Raw genomic sequence first — 18872 nt, forward strand, 5'->3', positions numbered from 1 at the left:
TTGAACTCCTAGGCTCAAGTGATCCTCCCACCTTGGCCTCCCAAATTGATGATATTACAGGCGTGAGCCACTGTGCCCAGCCAGGGAACATCAATCTGTTGACTTACTTTCCTGTTCTTAGTTACGGTCTGTACCGTGGGGCTTGAGAGCATATGAGTAGACAGCCAGTCCCAGTCCCTACCCCAGGGACAGGACCATGGCAGGTCTGCAGCCCAACTGCATCCCCCAATAATAACCCAGCTCTCCCTGGCAGGCTATTCTTGGTTGCCTTGTCCCCTATTAGACTGCCTCTGCTAAGGTCAGGCTACCTGTGACAGATGATGGACAGGAAAAACAGGATAGTTAGGTAGCCTAAGTGACCTGAGAGGGAAACTAGCAGTGGCAGGGATGACTGTGAACAGCCTGTGTCTGGGCAAATGCTTCCACTGAAGAGTCTCTTCCCCGAAGATGCAGGATAGGGACAGGAGGGGTAACTACAGCTAAACTCTGACCTCCTAGAGCCCAGCAACACACATCCTTACTCAGAAAAGTTTTTGGTGGCAAACCACTCAGCCAATCAGTGCCAAGATTTTCTGCCTGTTTTTAAATGTTCCTAACACCATAGTCACCATGACCCACCTGATTGGGAATTCTACAACTGTGTCGAGCTTATCCCTCCAGTATCTGTTGTAGGAGAAACGTTTGAGGTGGACCACCAGGATCTTGGGCAAGGACCATAGGTCAAACTTTTTTGTTGCCTGTTGATGCTTCTTACAGTTGGGACAGTACCTGAAAAGAAAAACCTCTACTAAGTAGGGCAGGCAGGCAGCCGGTACCACCTGGGCACTCATGCATGGAGGCACAGCTGCAGTCCCCTGACAGCTGCCATCCTTTAGGTCAGCACTCAACACTACTGCTTCTGGCCAGGGACCTGTCTTCCAAAATGGGGTGATGGCTTTCCTAGGAAACATCAACTCACAGAGGACTATGTTGTAGGGTTGGCTATATAAAGAAGTGACACATCCAAATACAAAGGGGTTTATGTGCACAGATGGCCCTGGCAGATCTGAGTCCTGGGGTGCATGGGGCCTCTGCTCAGAAAGTGAGGAGCTGCATACCAGGGGTCATGCTCCCCAAGGGTCTCCATGGTGGTGAAGAGCTCTATGCAGTCTCTCAGGGCCACTGTGGTCTTCTTCTTCTTCTGAGGCTGCAACATGCTCACATGCTTCTCGTAGGCCTATGGGAAACAAAGCACTCAGTTCTGCTGGAGAAAGAGATCTTACTGCATTAAGACACGAAGGCCTTCAGAGGCTCTCCCACCTGGAATGTAGTGACCTTTCTAGAGACTCTGAACATAAAATGACAAACTCTTGAAGTGCTTTTCCTTCTCAGTCTTAAATATAACTTGCTAAATTGCTGTGCAACTGGTGAAAGTGATCGCAGTCCACATCCAGAGCAGAAATCAGCAGACACCACCGACCACAAACCCCAAGGGACCTACCTCAGATTCTTGCTCATCATAGTAAAGGCTCCGAGTTTCACTGTCCCAATCGATGGCCAGTGTAGATCGAGCTGAGGAGGACCAAAATGTCACTTGTTATGGAATGGCAAGCAACAGGAGAGGCTCTCCAAGTGACAGGAGCGAGAAGGATCACACTCAGGCCACACCATCAACACCTTCTCCCCCATCAGCAGCCACTGCCAAGAGCAATGCTCTGCAATGGGCCAGCCCTTCTGACCCCCAGACCCAAAAAGCCTTTGGCAAAGACTTCCTTAGTGATACAGATAAGCTACAAAGGAACTAACTATGGAGAATTCTGAAAGGGCACAGGTCAAGATGGAGTAATAGGGCCCAGATTTATCGTCCTACCACAAACCAAAAAAAACCTGAAAATGGATGAAACAATTGTTTTCAGACATTGGATACAGCAGGAAGGAGATCCCTGAGAGAAGGGGAAAAAAAAGAGACCCCTACATCGTCCTAACTTATTGCCTGCAGGCAGTTGCCAGGACTTAGCATAGGGAAGAGAGGGAAAGATTAAGCTGAAGAGTCGAAGACTGGAGTTTGAGAAGATGGCTAGAATTTGCAAGGCATTCCAGCCTGGGCAACATAGTGAGACCCTGTCTCTACAAAAACTATAAATATTAGCTGGGTATGGTGGTGCGCACCTGTAGTCTCAGCTACTCAGGAGGGTGAGGTGGGAAGGGAGCTGAAAGACAGAGATGCTTCCCCTCCCCCAGCTGGCACGTGTCCTCACTGGCCAATTGTGCTTTTCACACAGCCCCTCGGAATGCCTCTTCCTGTCTGTACAGCAGTCTCCATTACAACCTCCATGTGACGGTGAGGCTACAAAATCCATGACCATCCTCTGAATGGATCACATTTCTTGGGCATTAATGAACAAAATAAATATGCGTTTATTCTTATAAGTGAACAAGTATGGGGAAATGTTACTGCCAAGAGTGGCCATGGGAAAGGTTATTGACCCACAGCAAACTCCCACAGAGGGAGTGGAGAGAGACCTACTTTCCTCCGAGGTCATCGAGGACCGAGGAGAAAAGCCTGAAAGGTAGGGAGACCTTTGAAACAGTCCTTAGGGGGCTTCAAGCCAAGGATCATACGAGTGTCTGCTTCTGGAGGCACAGAGACTGTGAAAGCCCAATGCGGTAAGTATCGAGTGCAAGGATTTTTGAACAGATCCTAAGTCCCTAAAGCCCAGCTTGAAAGGTCAGAAAAAGTGCTTACAGTTGAGTTTAAGTAGTTTTCCATCAGTTGCAAGTGAATTTATGTCAGCTGTTCCATAGGAGTTCACAAGACTGAAGGTAAAAAGCCTTTTTGGGCAGGGCTGGCCTTTGATCTTCTTTTGCGTGGTCTTAGTGGGGTCATTTCCCAGCTCATCTTCCCCACTGCCTTCTGTTTCTGAAAGCTGCTCTTTGCCTTCTTCCTGATGCTCCATTTCTTCCTCATCTTCTCCTGGCACATAAATGGAAAACAATATGTATATAATTTCCCACCATTTCAATGTTAAAAATTTTATTTAATACATAACTATGGTGTTTCCTTCCAGATTTTGTTCTGTGTATATGAAATTAAATCTATTCCTTTGCATTTAACTTGAAGTCACATGTGACCCTCACCATACCCTTGCAAGACAGGCAGACTGGGCACTGCTATTCCATGATGAGGAAGTACAGGCTCAGAGAGCTTAAATGAGCCACCTGCAGGCACAATGAGATTCAGCAGCCCTGCTATCCTGTCTAGTGGCCATCACAGCACATGGTCTCTCACTCTTGCAACTTCATCATTAGGCCCACAGAAAGAAAAGGGCGTAAATGAAACACATATTCAACACTCAAGAAGACAGCTTGGTGAGAAACACTATCTTTCATCCATCCATCCATCCACCCATCCATCCATCCATCCATCCATCCATCCACCCACCCACCCATCCATCCACCCACCCACCCACCCACCCACCCATCCACCCATCCATCCATCCATCCATCCGAGACAGTCTCACTCTAGCCATTCTTTCTATCTATCTATCTATCTATCTATCTATCTATCTATCTATCTACCTACCTACCTACCTACCTACCTACCTACCTACCTACCTACCTATCTATCTATCTGAGATGGAGTCTCACTCTGTCACCCAGGCTACAGTATAATGGCACGATCTCGGCTCGCTGCAACCTTCACCTCCCGGGTTCAAGCGATTCTCCTACCTCAGCCTCCTGAGCAGCTGCGATTACAGGCATGTGCCCATGCCCAGCTAATTTTTATGTATTTTTTAGGAGAGACGGGGTTGCACCATGTTGGTCAGGCTGGTCTTGAACTCCTGACCTCAGATGATCCACCGGCCTTGGCCTCCCAAAGTGCTGGGATTACAGACGTGAGCCACCGCGCCTGGCCCTATTTATTTATTTTTTGAGATGGAGTCTCACTCTCGTCCAGGCTAGAACACAATGGCGTGATCTCAGCTCACTGCAACCTCCGCCTCCCGGGTTCAAACGATTCTCCTGCCTCAGCCTCCCGGGTAGCTGGGACTACATGTGCGTGCTACCACATCCGGCTACCTTTTTCTATTTTTAATAGAGACAAGGGTTCACCATGTTCACCAGGATGGTCTCTATCTTCTGACCTCGTGATCTGCCCGCCTCGGCCTCCCAAAGTGCTGGGATTACAGGCGTGAGCCACCGCACCTGGCTGAGAAACATAGCTTAAAGGTCAATTGTCTTTTTTTTTTTTTTTGAAGCGGAGTCTCACTCTGTTTCCCAGGCTAGAGTACAGTGGTGCAATCTTGGCTCACTGCCACCTCTGCCTCCCAGGTTCAAGCAATTCTGCTGCCTCAGCCTCCTGAGTAGCTGCGATTACAGGCACGCACCACCACGCTCAGCTAATTTTTGTATTTTTTAGTAGAGACAGGGTTTCTCCATGTTGGCCAAGCAGGTCTCCAACTCCAGCCCTAAAGTGATCTGCTCTCTCAGTCTCCCAAAATGATGGGATTACAGGCATCAGCCACCATGCCCAGCTATTTTCAAATATTATAATAAACACAAATATTAAGTATTCAGTTCCTCCAGAAAAAAACCTATCCTGAATTTTCCTTTAACTAGTATTTACTAAAGGTCTCTTAGGTGCAGGTTTACCATGCTAGGTCCCAGGACTCCATAAGGGGAGCACACAGTCTAAGGGGAAAGTTAAAAGTATCAAATAAGTAACTTTAGCAAAGATGGGGACCACTCCAAAAGGTGGTGTAAAAGGAACAGAGAAGAGCAGATTTAAAACAAAGAGTCTACATACTTGATCAGTAAAAATGGAAATTCTGAGAAAAGGAGAATGTGCTATTTAAAAGCCCACAACCCCTGGCTCTCATGGAGGTTCCTTTCCAAACTTGCTTAACTCCTGAGACATGACACTGTCCCTTTACACACAATAAGCCTGTCCCCCTCCTACACTGGCAAGGAAAAAGCTGCCCTGCCTGATGCCTGTCAGAGAAGGGCAGAACCCAAAATTGCCTCAGTCCCACTCAGGAAATGAGCAGTGCCCTCATACTCATAAGAACTCTGTCCTGGCTCATGCCACCAGCTGCCACCTGGACAATGCCAGGAGCCTTGGGCCAATGCAGTCAGAATTAAATGCCATGGACTATATTTCACAGGATGAGAAAAAAAGCAGCCTATGATCCCAGCACCTTGGGAGGCTGAGGCGGGTGGATCACCTGAGGTCAGGAGTTTAAGACCAGCCTGAGCAACATGGTGAAAATCCATCTCTACTAAAAATACAAAAATTGGCCAGGCACGGTGGCTCATGCCTGTAATCCCAGCACTTTGGGAGGCCGAGGTGGGTGGATCATGAGGTCAGGAGATCGAGACCATCCTGTGAATGGTGAAACCCCATCTCTACTAAAAATACAAAAAATTAGCTGGGCGTGGCGGTGTGCGCCTATAGTCCCAGCTACTCGGGAGGCTGAGGCGGGAGAATGGCGTGAACCCAGGAGGCGGAGCTTGCAGTGAGCCAAGAGCGTGCCACTGCACTCCAGCCTGGGCGATGGAGCAAGAGCCTACCTCAAAAGAAAACAAAAAACAAAAAAAAAACCTTTGTGCTTAAACAAGGTCTGAAGTCTACACACCAAGATTCACCTGTAGGATTCAAAAGGTGACACTCATTGTCCCAGACATGCCTAAGAAGCAGGGTTAGCAATAAAAATAGCAAACACACTCACAAGATGTTGTTACTGATTGAGTGCCTTTCATGTGCCCTGTCCTTTAAGCATATGACCTCAAATTGTAATCGCAGATCTGTGAAGCAGATATCTTTTTGCAGATAGGTAAACCAAAGTTCAGAGGGATGAAGTGACTTGTTCAAGTCCACCCCACACCTTGAGCTGGGGATCAGAGTGCCTTAGCTTCCAGAGTGCCACAGATCACCCAGGGTCTGTTCAGAGACTACCATTACCATTCCAACACCTGCTGGTGGACCTATACACGAAATATATTCCTATTTTATCCCTAGCGGGAAATGAACATAACATTTCAGGCAAGAACAAGAAGCCAAATATTGGGGCTGGGTGCAGTGGCTCACGCCTGTAATCCCAGCACTTTGGGAGGCCGAGGTGTGTGGATCACCTGAGGTCAGGAATTTGAGACCAGTCTGGCCAATATGGTGAAACCCCATCTCTACTAAAAATACAAAAATTAGCTGGGCATGGTGGTGGGCACCTATAATCCCACCATTGCACTCCAGCCTGGGTGACAGAACGAGACTCAATCTCAAAAAAAAAAGAGAATCCAAATATTGGCCGTATGTGGTGGCTCATGCCTATCATCCCAGCACTCTGAGAGGCCAAGGTGGGTGGATTGCTTGAACTCAAGAGTTCAAGACCAGCCTGGGGAACACGGGAAGACCTTGTCTCTACAAAAAAAAATAATAATAAAAGAAAAAGAAATTAGTTGGATATGGTGACACATTCCTGCAGTCCTGGCTACTCAGAAGGATGAGGTGGGAGGATCACTTGAGCCCAGGAAGTCAAGGCTGCAGTGAGCCATGACTGCGCCACTGTATTCCAGCCTGGGCAACAAGAGCAAAACTCCGTCTCAAAAAAAAGGAAAGAAAGAAAAGAAAAAGAAAAAGCAGAAAAGCAGGATCCACTGAAAGCAGCTACCCAAGATCACTCAGAGAATCAGCAGGGGACCTAAAGGAGTGTGTGGATCACCTGAGTGAGAACCTGTCTCAAAAAAAAATAATAATAAATACTAATAATAATAATAATAAAACTTACTCAACCCTAAAATGCCAAAAATAATTTGGAGTATCTCTTGAAGACAGAGCCTTGTGGTCATTATTTTTAAAGTAAATTCTCGGCCGGGCACAATGCCTCAGGCCTGTAAGCCCAGCACTTTGGAAGGTGGAGGTGAGCAGATCACTTGAGGCCAGGAGTTCGAGACCAGACTGGCCATGATGGAGACACCCTGTCTCTACTAAAAATACAAAACTAGCCAAGTGTGGGTGGTGCACACCTATAGTATCAACTACTCGGGAGGCTGAGGTGGGAGAATCCCTTAAACCCAAGAGATTAAAGCTGCAGTAAGCCAAGATTGCACCACTGCACTCCAGCCTGGCCAACAGAGTGAAACTCCATATAGAAATTAATTAATTAATTAATTAAAGTTAATTCTCACTTTCTAGGACACCATGTCTTGGAGGAATCTGGACATTTGGTTTTGCAACTGATAATTTTTTGTTGTTGTTGTTTTGTTTTTGTTTTTGTTTGAGGAATCTTGCCGTGTCATCCAGGCTGGAGTGCAGTGATGTGGTCTCAGCTCACTGCAACCTCCGTCTCCTTGGTTCAAGCAATTCTTGTGCTTCAGCCTCCCAAGTAGCTGGGATTACAGGCACACGCTGCCATGCCTGGCTAATTTTGTATTTTTTAGTAGAGACAGGGTTTCACCATGTTGGCCAGGCTGGTCTCGAACTCCTGATCTCAGATGATTTCCATGCCTTGGCCTCCCAAAGTGCTGGGATTACAAGCATGAGCCATCGCGCCCATCTGCAACTGAGAATTTATGTGCTGGGCGCAGTGGCTCACACCTGTAATCCCAGCATTTCAGGAGGGCAAGGTGGAAGGATAGTCTGAGCCTGGCAGGTTGAGGCTGCAGTAAACCATGATTGCACCACTGCACTCCAGACTGGGTGATAATCAAGCACCTACTCCTTTTTTTTTTTTTTTTTTTTTTTGAGACAGATTCTCACTCTGTTGCCCAGGCAGGAGTATAGTGGCACGATCTCAGCTCACTGCAAGCTCCGCCTCCCGGGGTTCACGCCATTCTCCTGCCTCAGCCTCCCGAGTAGCTGGGACTACAGGCGCCTGCCACCATGCCCAGCTAATGTTTTGTATTTTTAGCAGAGGCAGGGTTTCACCATGTTAGCCAGGATGGTCTCGATCTCCTGACCTCGTGATCCGCCCGCCTCAGCCTCCCAAAGTGCTGGGATTACAGGCATGAGCCACCGCGCCCGGTCTTAAGCCCTTACTCTCAAAAAAAAAAAAAAAAAAGAAAAGAAAAAAAGCCAGGCGCGGTGGCTCACGCCTGTAATCCCAGCACTTTGGGAGGCTGAGGTGGGCAGATCAGGAGGTCAGGAGTTCAAGACCAGTCTGGCCAAGATGGTGAAACCCATCTCTACTAAAAATATAAAACTCAGCCAGGCATGGTGGCATGTGCCTGTAATCCCAGTTACTCGGGAGGCTGAGGTACAGCATTGCTTGAACCTGGGAGGCAGAGGTTGCAGTGAGCCGAGATCGCGCCACTGCACTCCTGAGTGGGCAACAGAGCAAGATTCTGTCTCAAAAAAAAAAAAGGCCGGTGGCTCAAGCCTGTAATCCCAGCACTTTGGGAGGCCAAGATGGGCGGATCGCGAGGTCAGGAGATTGAGACCATCCTGGTCAACACGGTGAAACCCCATCTCTACTAAAAAAATACAAAAAAACTAGCCGGGCAAGGTGGTGGGTGCCTGTAGTCCCAGCTACTCGGGAGGCTGAGGCAGGAGAATGGCGTAAACCTGGGAGGCAGAACTTGCAGTGAGCCGAGATCCGGCCACTGCACTCCAGCCTGGGCGACAGAGCGAGACTCCATCTCAAAAAAAGAAAAAAGAAAAAGAAAAAATTTACAGGACTAACTTGAAAGACATATATGGTTTTACAGAAATAAAGCCACTGAGTCACCTAAGTCCCAAAAAGAAAAGTGACATGTCAGGCGCGGTGGCTCACGCTTGTAATCCTAGCCCTTTGGGAGGCTAAGGCAGGAGTATAGCTTCAGGCCAGGAGTTCAAGACCAGTCTGAGCAATATGGCAAGACCCCTGGTCTTTACAAAAAAATTTAAAAATTAGCTGGGCATCGTGGCATGCACCTGTAGTTCCAGCTACTCTGGAGGCTGAAGTGGGACAATCACTTAAGCCCAAGAGTCTGAAGTAACAGTGAGCCATGATTGCACCACTACATTCCAGCCTGGGTGACAGGAGTGAGACCCCTATCTGGGAAAAAAAAAAAAGGGAAGATTCCACAAGGTAGCAAAGTTGGACAACAGAGACTGGCAGAGTGGAATGTTGTAGACCTAGCTCCTAAGTCTGCTGCTGTAGGCAGAGCCCCAACCCAGTCCCAACCCCCTTCTCCCATGTGTATAACACCTTTAGAAGAAGAGGGAAATCAGGGGGTATTTGGTCAGTCACAGCCACACAGCATGGTGCATGCTTACCTTCACAGCTGTTCCTGGAGCCATTGCAGGTCCCTGGCTCCAAGGGTGAGCTGCCAAAATCATCAGGTAAAGGCTGTTTCACATAGCGGCTTCAAAAAGAGAAAAAGAGAAGGAAGAAAAAAAGATTGTTAGTTGTAACATTTATCTATTTTTTCCACCATGTGGCTAAGAAGTAGTTCATAATTTATATGGATGACAGCTACTCACAAAGCAATTTATGTAAATAAAAGTGCTTTAGAATTATCCACTGGGCCGAGTGTGGTGGCTAATCCCAGCACTTTGGGAGGCCGGGACAGGTGGATCACCTGAGGTCAGGAGTTCGAGACCAGCCTGGCCATCATGGTGAAACCCCATCTCTAGTAATACAAAAATTAGCTGGGCGTGGTGGCACATGCCTGTAATCCCAGCTTTACTCAGGAGGCTGAGGCAGGAGAATTACTTGAACGTAGGAGGCAGAGGTTGCAGTGAGCCGAGATTGTGCCACTGCACTCCAGCCTGGGCACAGAGCAACTCTGTCTCAAAAAATAAATAAAATAAAATAAAATAAATAAAATAAAATAATAAAATAAAATAAAATAATGTGGTGGCTCAGTATTTTAAGAAATTAAAAACACAAATGGCCAGGCATGGTGGCTCACACCTGTAATCCTGGCACTTTGGGAGGTAAAGGTGGGCAATCACCTGACGTCAGGATTTCCAGACCAGCCTGGCCAACGTGGTGAAACCCCATCTCTACTAAAAATACAAAAATTAGGCCAGGCATGGTGGCTCATGCCTGTAATCCTAGCACTCTGGGAGGCTGAGGCGGGAGGATCACTTGAGGTCAGGAGTTTTGAGACCAGCCTGGCCAACACAATGAAACCCCCTCTCTACTAAAAATACAAAAATTAGCCAGAAATCACTTGAATCTGGGAGGCGGGGGTTGCAGTGAGCCGAGATTGTGCCACTGCACTCCAGCCTGGGCAACAGAGCGAAACTCCATCTCAAAAAAAAAAAAAAAAAAAAAAACACACACACACACACACAAAATTAGCCAGGCTTGGTGGTGCATGCCTGTAATCCCAGCTACTTGGGAGGCTGAGGCAGCAGAATCACTTTAACCCAGGAGGTAGAGGTTGCAGTGAGCCGATGTCGTGCCACTGCACTCCAACCTGGGCAACAGAGCAAGATTCCATCTCAGAAGGGGAAAAAAAAAAAACAAACCCACAAGAAATTAGGTGTCTAATTAAGCCAATGAAGACTCTAAGAAAGTTTGTCTCGAGTCTGATGTGAAAGTCATGTGGCACCATAATTTTTTTTTTTTTTTTTTGAGACGGAGTCTCGCTCTGTCGCCCAGGCTGGAGTGCAGTGGCCGGATCTCAGCTTACTGCAAGCTCCGCCTCCAGGGTTCACGCCATTCTCCTGCCTCAGCCTCCCGAGTAGCTGGGACTACAGGCGCCTGCCACCTCGCCCGGCTAGTTTTTTGTATTTTTTTAGTAGAGACGGGGTTTCACCGTGTTAGCCAGGATGGTCTCGATCTCCTGACCTCGTGATCCGCCCGTCTCGGCCTCCCAAAGTGCTGGGATTACAGGCTTGAGCCACCGCGCCCGGCCAGCACCATCATTTTTTAAGGTATTTCCCAATAATCCTAATTTCTAGCTTCAGAATGATAGTGGAACACTTCAGAAATAAAATACAAATGCCATCAAAGCACTAGCCTCCCTAACATGATTCTAAGAGGACTGGACTCCTAGGATCAAGGTGCCTAAGATGTGCCAGGTGGCTCATCCCAACAGCACCTGCCCTGGCCCATCCAGGGGCTGGCACAAGTGCATTTTTTTTTTTTTTTGGAAATTGAATCTCACTCTGTCACCCAGGCTGGAGTGCAGTGGCGCGATCTCGGGTCACTGCAGCCTCCAGCTCCCAGGAGAATCAAGGATTAAGCGATTCTCCTGCCTCAGCATCTCAAGCAGCTGGGATTACAAGCACCCACCAGCATGCCTGGCTAATTTTGTATTTTTAGTAGAGACGGGATTTCACCATCTTAGCCAGGCTGGTCTCGAACTCCTGACCTCAGGTGATCTGCCCGCCTTGGCCTCCCAAAGTGCTGGGAGTACAGGCATAAGCCACCACGCCTGGCCTACAAATGCATTGCTTACAGAGGTGAGCATGTAGGATCAACACAGCCACTTGGTAGCAGCTGCCACTCTACTATTACTGGGTATATCTTGATCTCAGATAACAACCAAATCACATTCCTGCCACCAACCTGATACGATCACAAACAGCCTGGTACAAAGACTCAAGGGTTAACTTGTGCTTGGGGACAGAAAGCAGCAGTGGCTGCCCATATAGCGCTGACCCAGAAGTAGTACTTGATGGCCTGGACTTCCTCTCCCTGAAGTAGACTGGAAGCGTGACACATTCTGAGCCATCCACGGAAGTGCTGCAGACCTGGTACCTGTGTTAATCACACAAGAGGGCACCTTTAGCAGTAGGTCCTTGTGAATAACAGAGATCTCAGCTGAAGCTATGTGGTGGCCAGGGCTACCATTACTGGGACAGAGAATATTTGAGTAGAAAAGGTGGCCATAACTATTGCCAAGATGTTTCTAGAGGTTGAGTCAGGAATCCAAAGAAGGACCATTGTCAGCACAATGTGAACCTATACAACCTAGGGCTGAGGGCTAACCGTGATACTCCTTCTTCCAACCACAGCCTCAAACTCTGTGGTCCTTCAACTGGGACCCAACACAGATAACAGCCATCATTCAGATCACCACTCTGAACACAAAGGCACACAGCTGGGTCCAGCCACCAAGTTCATCTTTTGTGATCAAAGAGCTCAACTTTAAAAAATGCATTGAGTTGGCCGGGCATGGTGGCTCATGCCTGTAATCCCAGCACTCTGGGAGGCTGAGGCGGGCGGATCATGAGGTCAGGAGATTCAGACCATCCTGGCCAACATGATGAAACCCCATCTCTACTAAAAATACAAAAAATTAGCCAGGCATGGTGGCGGGCACCTGTAGTCCCAGGTACTCGGAAGGCTGAGGCAGGAGAATGGCATGAACCCGGGAGGTGGAGCTTGCAGTGAGTCGAGATCTCTTCACTGCACTCCAGACTGGGCACAAGAGTGAGACTCCATCTCAAAAAAAAAAAAAAAAAATGCATTGAGTGCCCTGCCCTTTAATAAGACAAATATTGTACAAAGATGTACACCTAGGATATTAGCCAAAGGCTCTTTTTTTCCAAATGAGCAAGCAAATTTATAAAACTAATTGTCATCTTTGTTCAAAAACACTGAAGTAAAAGAATCATATCTAATTCTGAAAAATATCAGAGATAATCAAATAAACTGCTAGATACAAATCAATGATTTTGAAAAATGTGTCTTACTTAGTGAATACATGAAATTGAGGAGATTTATAGATGTTTTATCCTGGAACAGATGTTACCAAAATTGCTGGCAACTGACTGTAGTCTTTCCCTCTTCCTATAGGGGGAGACACAAACTTACTGATTCACACAGACACGCACCCCTCCCCAAATGCCAAATGCCTAATGCCTAGCAAACAGTCCTGAATGAAGTTTATGCAGGAGGAATTTCTAAGAATACACAAAAATGTCCAAGGTGTGCTCTCGAGTAAATATTGTGGTCCAGCATAGTGGTAAAGAACTAGGCCTTGGAGTGCAGCCGCCCCAAGTTCCAGGTCCACATTGCCATTTTCTGCCTGCTATGACCCAGTAATAAGCATCTAACTTGTTAGTCTATTTATTCGGTGGACAATGGGATTACCCACTTTAAAGGGTGTGGTAAGAATTAAATAATTTAGTAGCACAGTGTACAAAACATTAAAAAATAGCAGATGCAGGCTGGGTGCGGTGGCACACGCCTGTAATCCCAGCACTTTGGGAGGCTGAGGCGGGCGGATTACGAGGTCAGGAGATCAAGACCACACTAACTAACACAGTGAAATACTAAAAATACAAAAAATTGGCCGGGCGTGGTGGCACGTGCTTATAGTTCCAGTTACTCAGGAGGCTGAGGCAGGAGAATGGCATGAACCCAGGAGACGGAGCTTGCAGTGAGCCACAATCACGCCATTGCACTCCAGCCTGGGCGACAGAGCGAGACTCTGTCTCAAAAAAAAAAATAATAAATAATAAAAAATACCAGATGCTGGCCAGGCGTGGTGGCTCATGCCTGTAATCCCAGCACTTTGGGAGACCGAGGGGGGAGGATCACGAGGTCAGGAGATTAAGACCATCCTGGCTAACACAGTGAAACCCTGGCTCTACTAAAAATACCAAAAATTAGCCAGGTGCGGTGGTGGGCGCCTGTAGTCCCAGCTACTCAGGAGGCCGAGGCAGGAGAACGGTGTGAACCCGGGAGGCAGACTTGCAGTGAGCCGAGATCGCACCACTGCACTCCTCCTGCCTGGGCGACAGAGCAAGACTCCATCTATTAAAAAAAAAAAAAAAACAAAAACCCAGATGCTACTATTGCTTTCATAAAACAATTGTCAATTCATCTATAAAAGATATAAAAGAATTTGTTTTTCCAATGGTTGGCCCTTAGGCCCTCTGAAAATTCCTTTGTTGGTGGTCTGCTAAGCTCCCCACAGGGTAATCCTCCAGTTCCTTTCAGCTCAGGTGTGTGAAAACACTAGTTTCTGGAATTTACGGAGACCATGTTAAGGGCTTGGGGTTATAAATGTCTGTGAAAGCAGACTTTCCCATGTTCTAGCCCTTGGCACAGTGTGAGCTCTTGGCTGTGTCTGTGCAAGTGAGAACAAATAGATCTTTGGTGCGGCTAGGAATTATTCCTTTTAGAGTGATCTAGAAGTCATAGGCCCAAAAATGTAAAGGGAAGGAACTATCTCCTTTGCATACTGAATTCTTCAGCCAAAAACAAAAACCAAAACAAAATCCTAAAACCCTTTCTCAGCAGAGGCAAGTTCCTGAGTGAGAGGTAAAGCGGGAGGGACAGTACGGCTGTGCTCCATACTTCCTGGGCAAGTGGCTGCCTGGGAGCATCAGGCAAGTTCACGTATGGGAGCAGCAGGCAAGTTATTACCCCACTGTGCCTGGAAGAGGGACACACACACAATTACACAGAGCAGCCATGAAGCAGCACGTGGGAAGGCCGAGGAGACCTCTGTATTGTCCTCACAGAGATGAAAACACTCAGTCTCAGAGCTTACAGAATGAGCTGAAAACAGCGTTGTTTTTTTTTCTTTTCTGAGACAGAGTCTCGCTCTGTTGCCCAGGCTGGAGTGCAGTGGCACGATCTCCGCTCACTGCAAGTTCTGCCTCCTGGTTTCATGTCATTCTCCTGCCTCAGCCTCCCGAGTAGCTGGGACTACAGGCACCCGCCACCACGCCCAGCTAATTTTTGTATTTTTAGTAGAGACGGGGTTTCACTGTGTTAGCCAGGATGGTCTCAATCTCCTGACCTCATGATCTGCCTGCCATGGCCTCCCAAAGTGCTGGGATTACAGGCGTGAGCCCCGCGCCCGGCCAAAAACAGCTGTTTAAATCAACCCTCTCTGTCATTTCTGCACTGGGGATGGCAGTATCATGGTACTCGCTGAGAAGCCACAACCTGTGGCAGAGAAAGGACAAGATCCTTCCGTACCACATCCCTACTACCATCTTCCCATCACACAGCTGTGATTCCTCTTAAAGAAAGGAATCTCTGATGGTAGGACCATCTGTAGGAGTGGTGATTTGGTCTTCTTCACAGGAAAAACTGTTGAAAAAAGGCTGTGGCTGTGCTGAGGAGAGTTATCAGAATGTCTAGCTCTGCAGAGCATGAGGGGTTGAGCACTGAGGGCTGCCCACGATGCCCTCAACACCCATCTCTTGCACCTAGGGGTCATGGCCAATCCACATGAGCAATGACTGCCCACATTTTTGTTCTGGAGATATGAATGCAGCAAAGTCTCCAGAACCGGTCCTCTGACCTGACCTGCAACAGAAACTGCTGAGTACTCACACGAAAATGTCATCTCGAGGCATGATGTGGTTTAAACCTTCATCCATTTGGAAAATTTTGTGGAATCGGTGATTATATACATCTGCGACCACCATCTAAGAATGAACAGTAATAGAAAGACCACAGAATGGCTAAGAGTGCCCCTACTAACTGCTTAAAACCCAGAAACAAATGAAAAAAAAAAATACCCATACTCAAGTGTTGTCTCTAGAGAAACCACTACACAAACAGCCCCAGAGAGCTCAGGCCCAACGCTTGAGGAGGAGCAGCATGGCTGCCATCAGAATTGAACATGCTGGTAGCATCTGCCCTCGAGTGGCAGGAAGGGTGAGGAGCGTGGTGCTAACTAGAAACCAGCAGTTGTCCAGAGTCTCTGGAGTATTCCGTAATATGCAGTCTCTATGCCACTCTCAGTGCACAGAACTGACAGCAGAGTCCTACTCCTGGTCCTTTGACCATAGCTAGTGTGAACCCAATGAAGGAAAGACGGTGTTTCCTGGAGCTGGAAGGGACAGTCTCAGCCACAGTGTGCATAGTGAGCGAGGCATCCAGACATACACAAATAATCACATTTGTGCTGGCAATAACAGCAACCCCGAAAAAGTGGCTTCAAGGATGAAAGTAAACTCCAAATGCTATGAAGTATCCCAAATAGACCGAGTGCCACTGATCACCCCGCCTTACATTTTCTGCAGCAATGCCACACAGCCTGGAGAGAGCCTCGCACAGGTCGGACACAGCCCCCATCAGCGGCACAGTCACACGGTACTGCAAGAGAGAAATGGTCAAGGTCACAAGGGTGCCCCACAAAAGGTGGGAAATGAATTAGGAGAAGCAGGCATTACCAGGAGCAAAGGAGCCCTTCCAGAAACAGTGTAGGGTGAAGTCAGGGTATAGATGAGTCAGCAGTAGAGCAAACAAGCAAGACCTCTATGTCAGCATCCTCCTCAATACACAGCATGGGGGCTGGGCCATCTCTTTCTCTTCCAAACATTGCTTCATTTTATTCTTAATTATTCAGAGTACTTTCTAAAGAACTGCTAAAATTATACAAATTCAAATTGCCATCTGGTCCTACCTTTTTTTTTTTTATTTAATTTTTATTTTTTGTAGAGACAGGGTCTCAAACTCCTGGCCTCAAGCAATCCTCCCACCTCAGCATCCCAAAGTGCTGGGATTATACGTGTTGGCCACCAAGCCCGGCCTTAACTTTCTTTTTTTTTTTTTTTTGAGACAGTCTCACTCTGTCGCCCAGGCTGGAGTGCCGTGGTGTGATCTTGGCTCACTGCAACCTCCACCTCCCAGGTTGAAGTGATTCTCCTGCCTCAGCCTCCTGAGTAGCTGGGATTACAGGTGCACACCACCACACTTGGCTAATTTTTGTATTTTTAGTAGAGACAGGGTTTCACCATGTTGGTCAGAGTGGTCTCGAACTCCTGACCTCGTGATCCGCCCACCCTGGCCTCCTGAAGTGTTGGAATTACAGGCGTGAGCCACCACGCCCAGCCTGCCTCAACTTTTTTTTTTTTCTCTTTTTGAGACAGAGTCTAGCTCTGTCGCCCAGGCTGGAGTGCAGTGGCGCAATCTCAGCTCACTGCAAGCTCCGCCTCCTAGGTTCACACCATTTTCCTGTCTCAGCCTCCCGAGCAGCTGGGACTACAGGCGCCCGCCACCATGCTCAGCTAATTTTTTGTATTTTTAGTAGAGACGGGGTTTCACCATGTTAGCCAGGATGGTCTCGATCTCCTGACCTTGTGATCCGCCTGCCTTGGCCTCCCAAAGTGCTGGGATTACAGGCGTGAGCCACCGCGCCTGGCCCTCAACTTTCTTTAGAGATAAAGAAACCAAAGACAGAGCTACTAAGCAATACAATTACTCAGTGAGCCATCAGCAGGGTTAGACACTAAGACCTGCTGCTCACACCTCTCATCTGGTCTAATCTTCTGTACAGGCTGTCCTAGATGATTTGAGGGTATATCTGAATACAAAAAGTACCCTGCTTCTGGTTCTCCAACATTCAGATTCAAGAACCACTTAGTAAATCAGGTTACTTTAGTCGCGTGAATGAAGTGGCCAAAAAAGTGACAGAGGCCAGGTGCGATGGCTCACACCTGTAATCCCAACACTTTGGGAGGCCAAGATGGGCGGATTACTTGAGGTCAGGAGTTCTGGCCAACATGGTAACATCCTGTCTCTACTATGTCTCTACTAAAAATACAAAAATTAGCTGAGCATACAGGTACACGCCTGTAATCCCGGCTACTGAGTGGCTGAGGTAGGAGAATCGCTTGAACCTGGGAGGAAGAGGTTACAGTGAGCTGAAATCGTGCCACTGCACTCTAAAATGGGCGACAGAGCAACTCTGTCTCAAAAAAAAAAAGTGACAGAGAAGCAAAGAAGCCCCAAAGACCTTCACAATAGGCCTTAAACGATATGGGATTACATGAAGGTCTGATGGAGGCCAAGGGCCCATACCCAGGCAAGTACCAAGGGGACTCAGAGGCATCCAATGCAGCAGATAGGAGCAGTCCCACTGGGATCTGGAGACCACTTGCAGTGAGGGGTGCCATGAGGGTGTGGATTCTGTTACCTGGGTAGGTCTGCAGTGAGGGTCAGCAGGAACCAGGAAAACCTCCATAACTCGATCTTTCTTCAAGGGCAGTGGGAGCGTTAGATAGCAAAATGGGTCAAAGGTCACCGAAACCTTAGCACATTCTGGACAAACCAAAGTAGATTTGAAGAGGCCATGGAAAGTATCCACAATCACAGAATCATTCCTCAACCTGTGATTCTCCCAGGCTTCCTTTGCCACCACCTGCATGAAGGGATAAATAGGACATTCTCAACACCACTCAGTCCCTTGCCCCTGCATCCAGAATGACTCACAGCAAACCTGGAGATGAATCAGGCGGCAATCTGTACAGCCAAGAGCTTGATCCAGGACAAGCAAGGCCAGGACTACTCTTAATGTATCATACTCATACCACATGCCAGCTCTACACCCAATCCCCACCCCAACACACATATATATATTTCATATATATGTTTATATATATATATTTCAAATATATATTATATTGATTGATTGAGACATGGTCTTGCTCTGTCACTCAGGCTGGCACGATCATGGTTCACTACAGCCTCGAACTCCTGGGCTCAAAGCGATCTTCCTGCCTCAGACTCCCAAGTAGCTAGGACTACAGGCACGCCCCACCATGCCTGGCTAATGTTTTTTTAGTTTTGGTAGGGATGGGGGTTTTACTATGTTGACCAGATGGTTCTAGAGCTCCTGGCCTCAAGTGATGCTCCCATCTCAGCCTCCAAAGTGCTGGAACCGCAGGGGTAAGCCACTGTGCCTCGTTGTAATCCCCACACTTAATAAGGTTGGCACCATAGGACCTATTGGAAACTAGGGGTTTGTGTGTCCTGATAGGAAACAGAACCCGGAGGACACTATGGGTACAGATACATGGCCAGGACAAGGAAAGTCCCCCTATATGTTTCCAGTGATCTAAAGTAGTTTTTGGCCGGGCACAGTGGCTCATGCCTGAAATCCCAGCACTTTGGGAGGCCGAGGCAGATGGATCACCTTAGGTCAGGAGTTCAAGATTAGCCTGGCCAACATGGTGAAATCCCCTCTCTACTAAAAATACAAAAATT

At 47.7% G+C, this 18872-nt stretch overlaps 1 protein-coding gene across 14 annotated transcripts in view; it reads right to left on the reverse strand.

Annotated features, from left to right (window-relative positions):
• USP4 (ubiquitin specific peptidase 4) overlaps positions 1–18872 on the reverse strand; it is a 67578-nt gene that overhangs the window by 7039 nt on the left and 41667 nt on the right. For 9 of the 14 annotated variants that reach the window (XM_074032182.1, XM_074032184.1, XM_074032181.1 and 6 more), the window contains 9 exons: positions 17803–18027; positions 15897–15980; positions 15213–15307; positions 11481–11672; positions 9233–9321; positions 2726–2953; positions 1481–1551; positions 1098–1216; positions 619–768 (listed from right to left, as the gene is read on the reverse strand). In XM_074032182.1, coding sequence (XP_073888283.1) covers positions 619–768; positions 1098–1216; positions 1481–1551; positions 2726–2953; positions 9233–9321; positions 11481–11672; positions 15213–15307; positions 15897–15980; positions 17803–18027 — 1253 coding nt within the window. The remainder of the gene's footprint in view (positions 1–618; positions 769–1097; positions 1217–1480; positions 1552–2725; positions 2954–9232; positions 9322–11480; positions 11673–15212; positions 15308–15896; positions 15981–17802; positions 18028–18872) is intronic. The other 5 variants (XM_074032183.1, XM_074032178.1, XM_074032180.1 and 2 more) reach the window with 1 other exon arrangement.

This window comes from Macaca fascicularis, chromosome 2 (assembly GCF_037993035.2).
Source record: "Macaca fascicularis isolate 582-1 chromosome 2, T2T-MFA8v1.1".
NCBI lineage: Eukaryota > Metazoa > Chordata > Mammalia > Primates > Cercopithecidae > Macaca > Macaca fascicularis.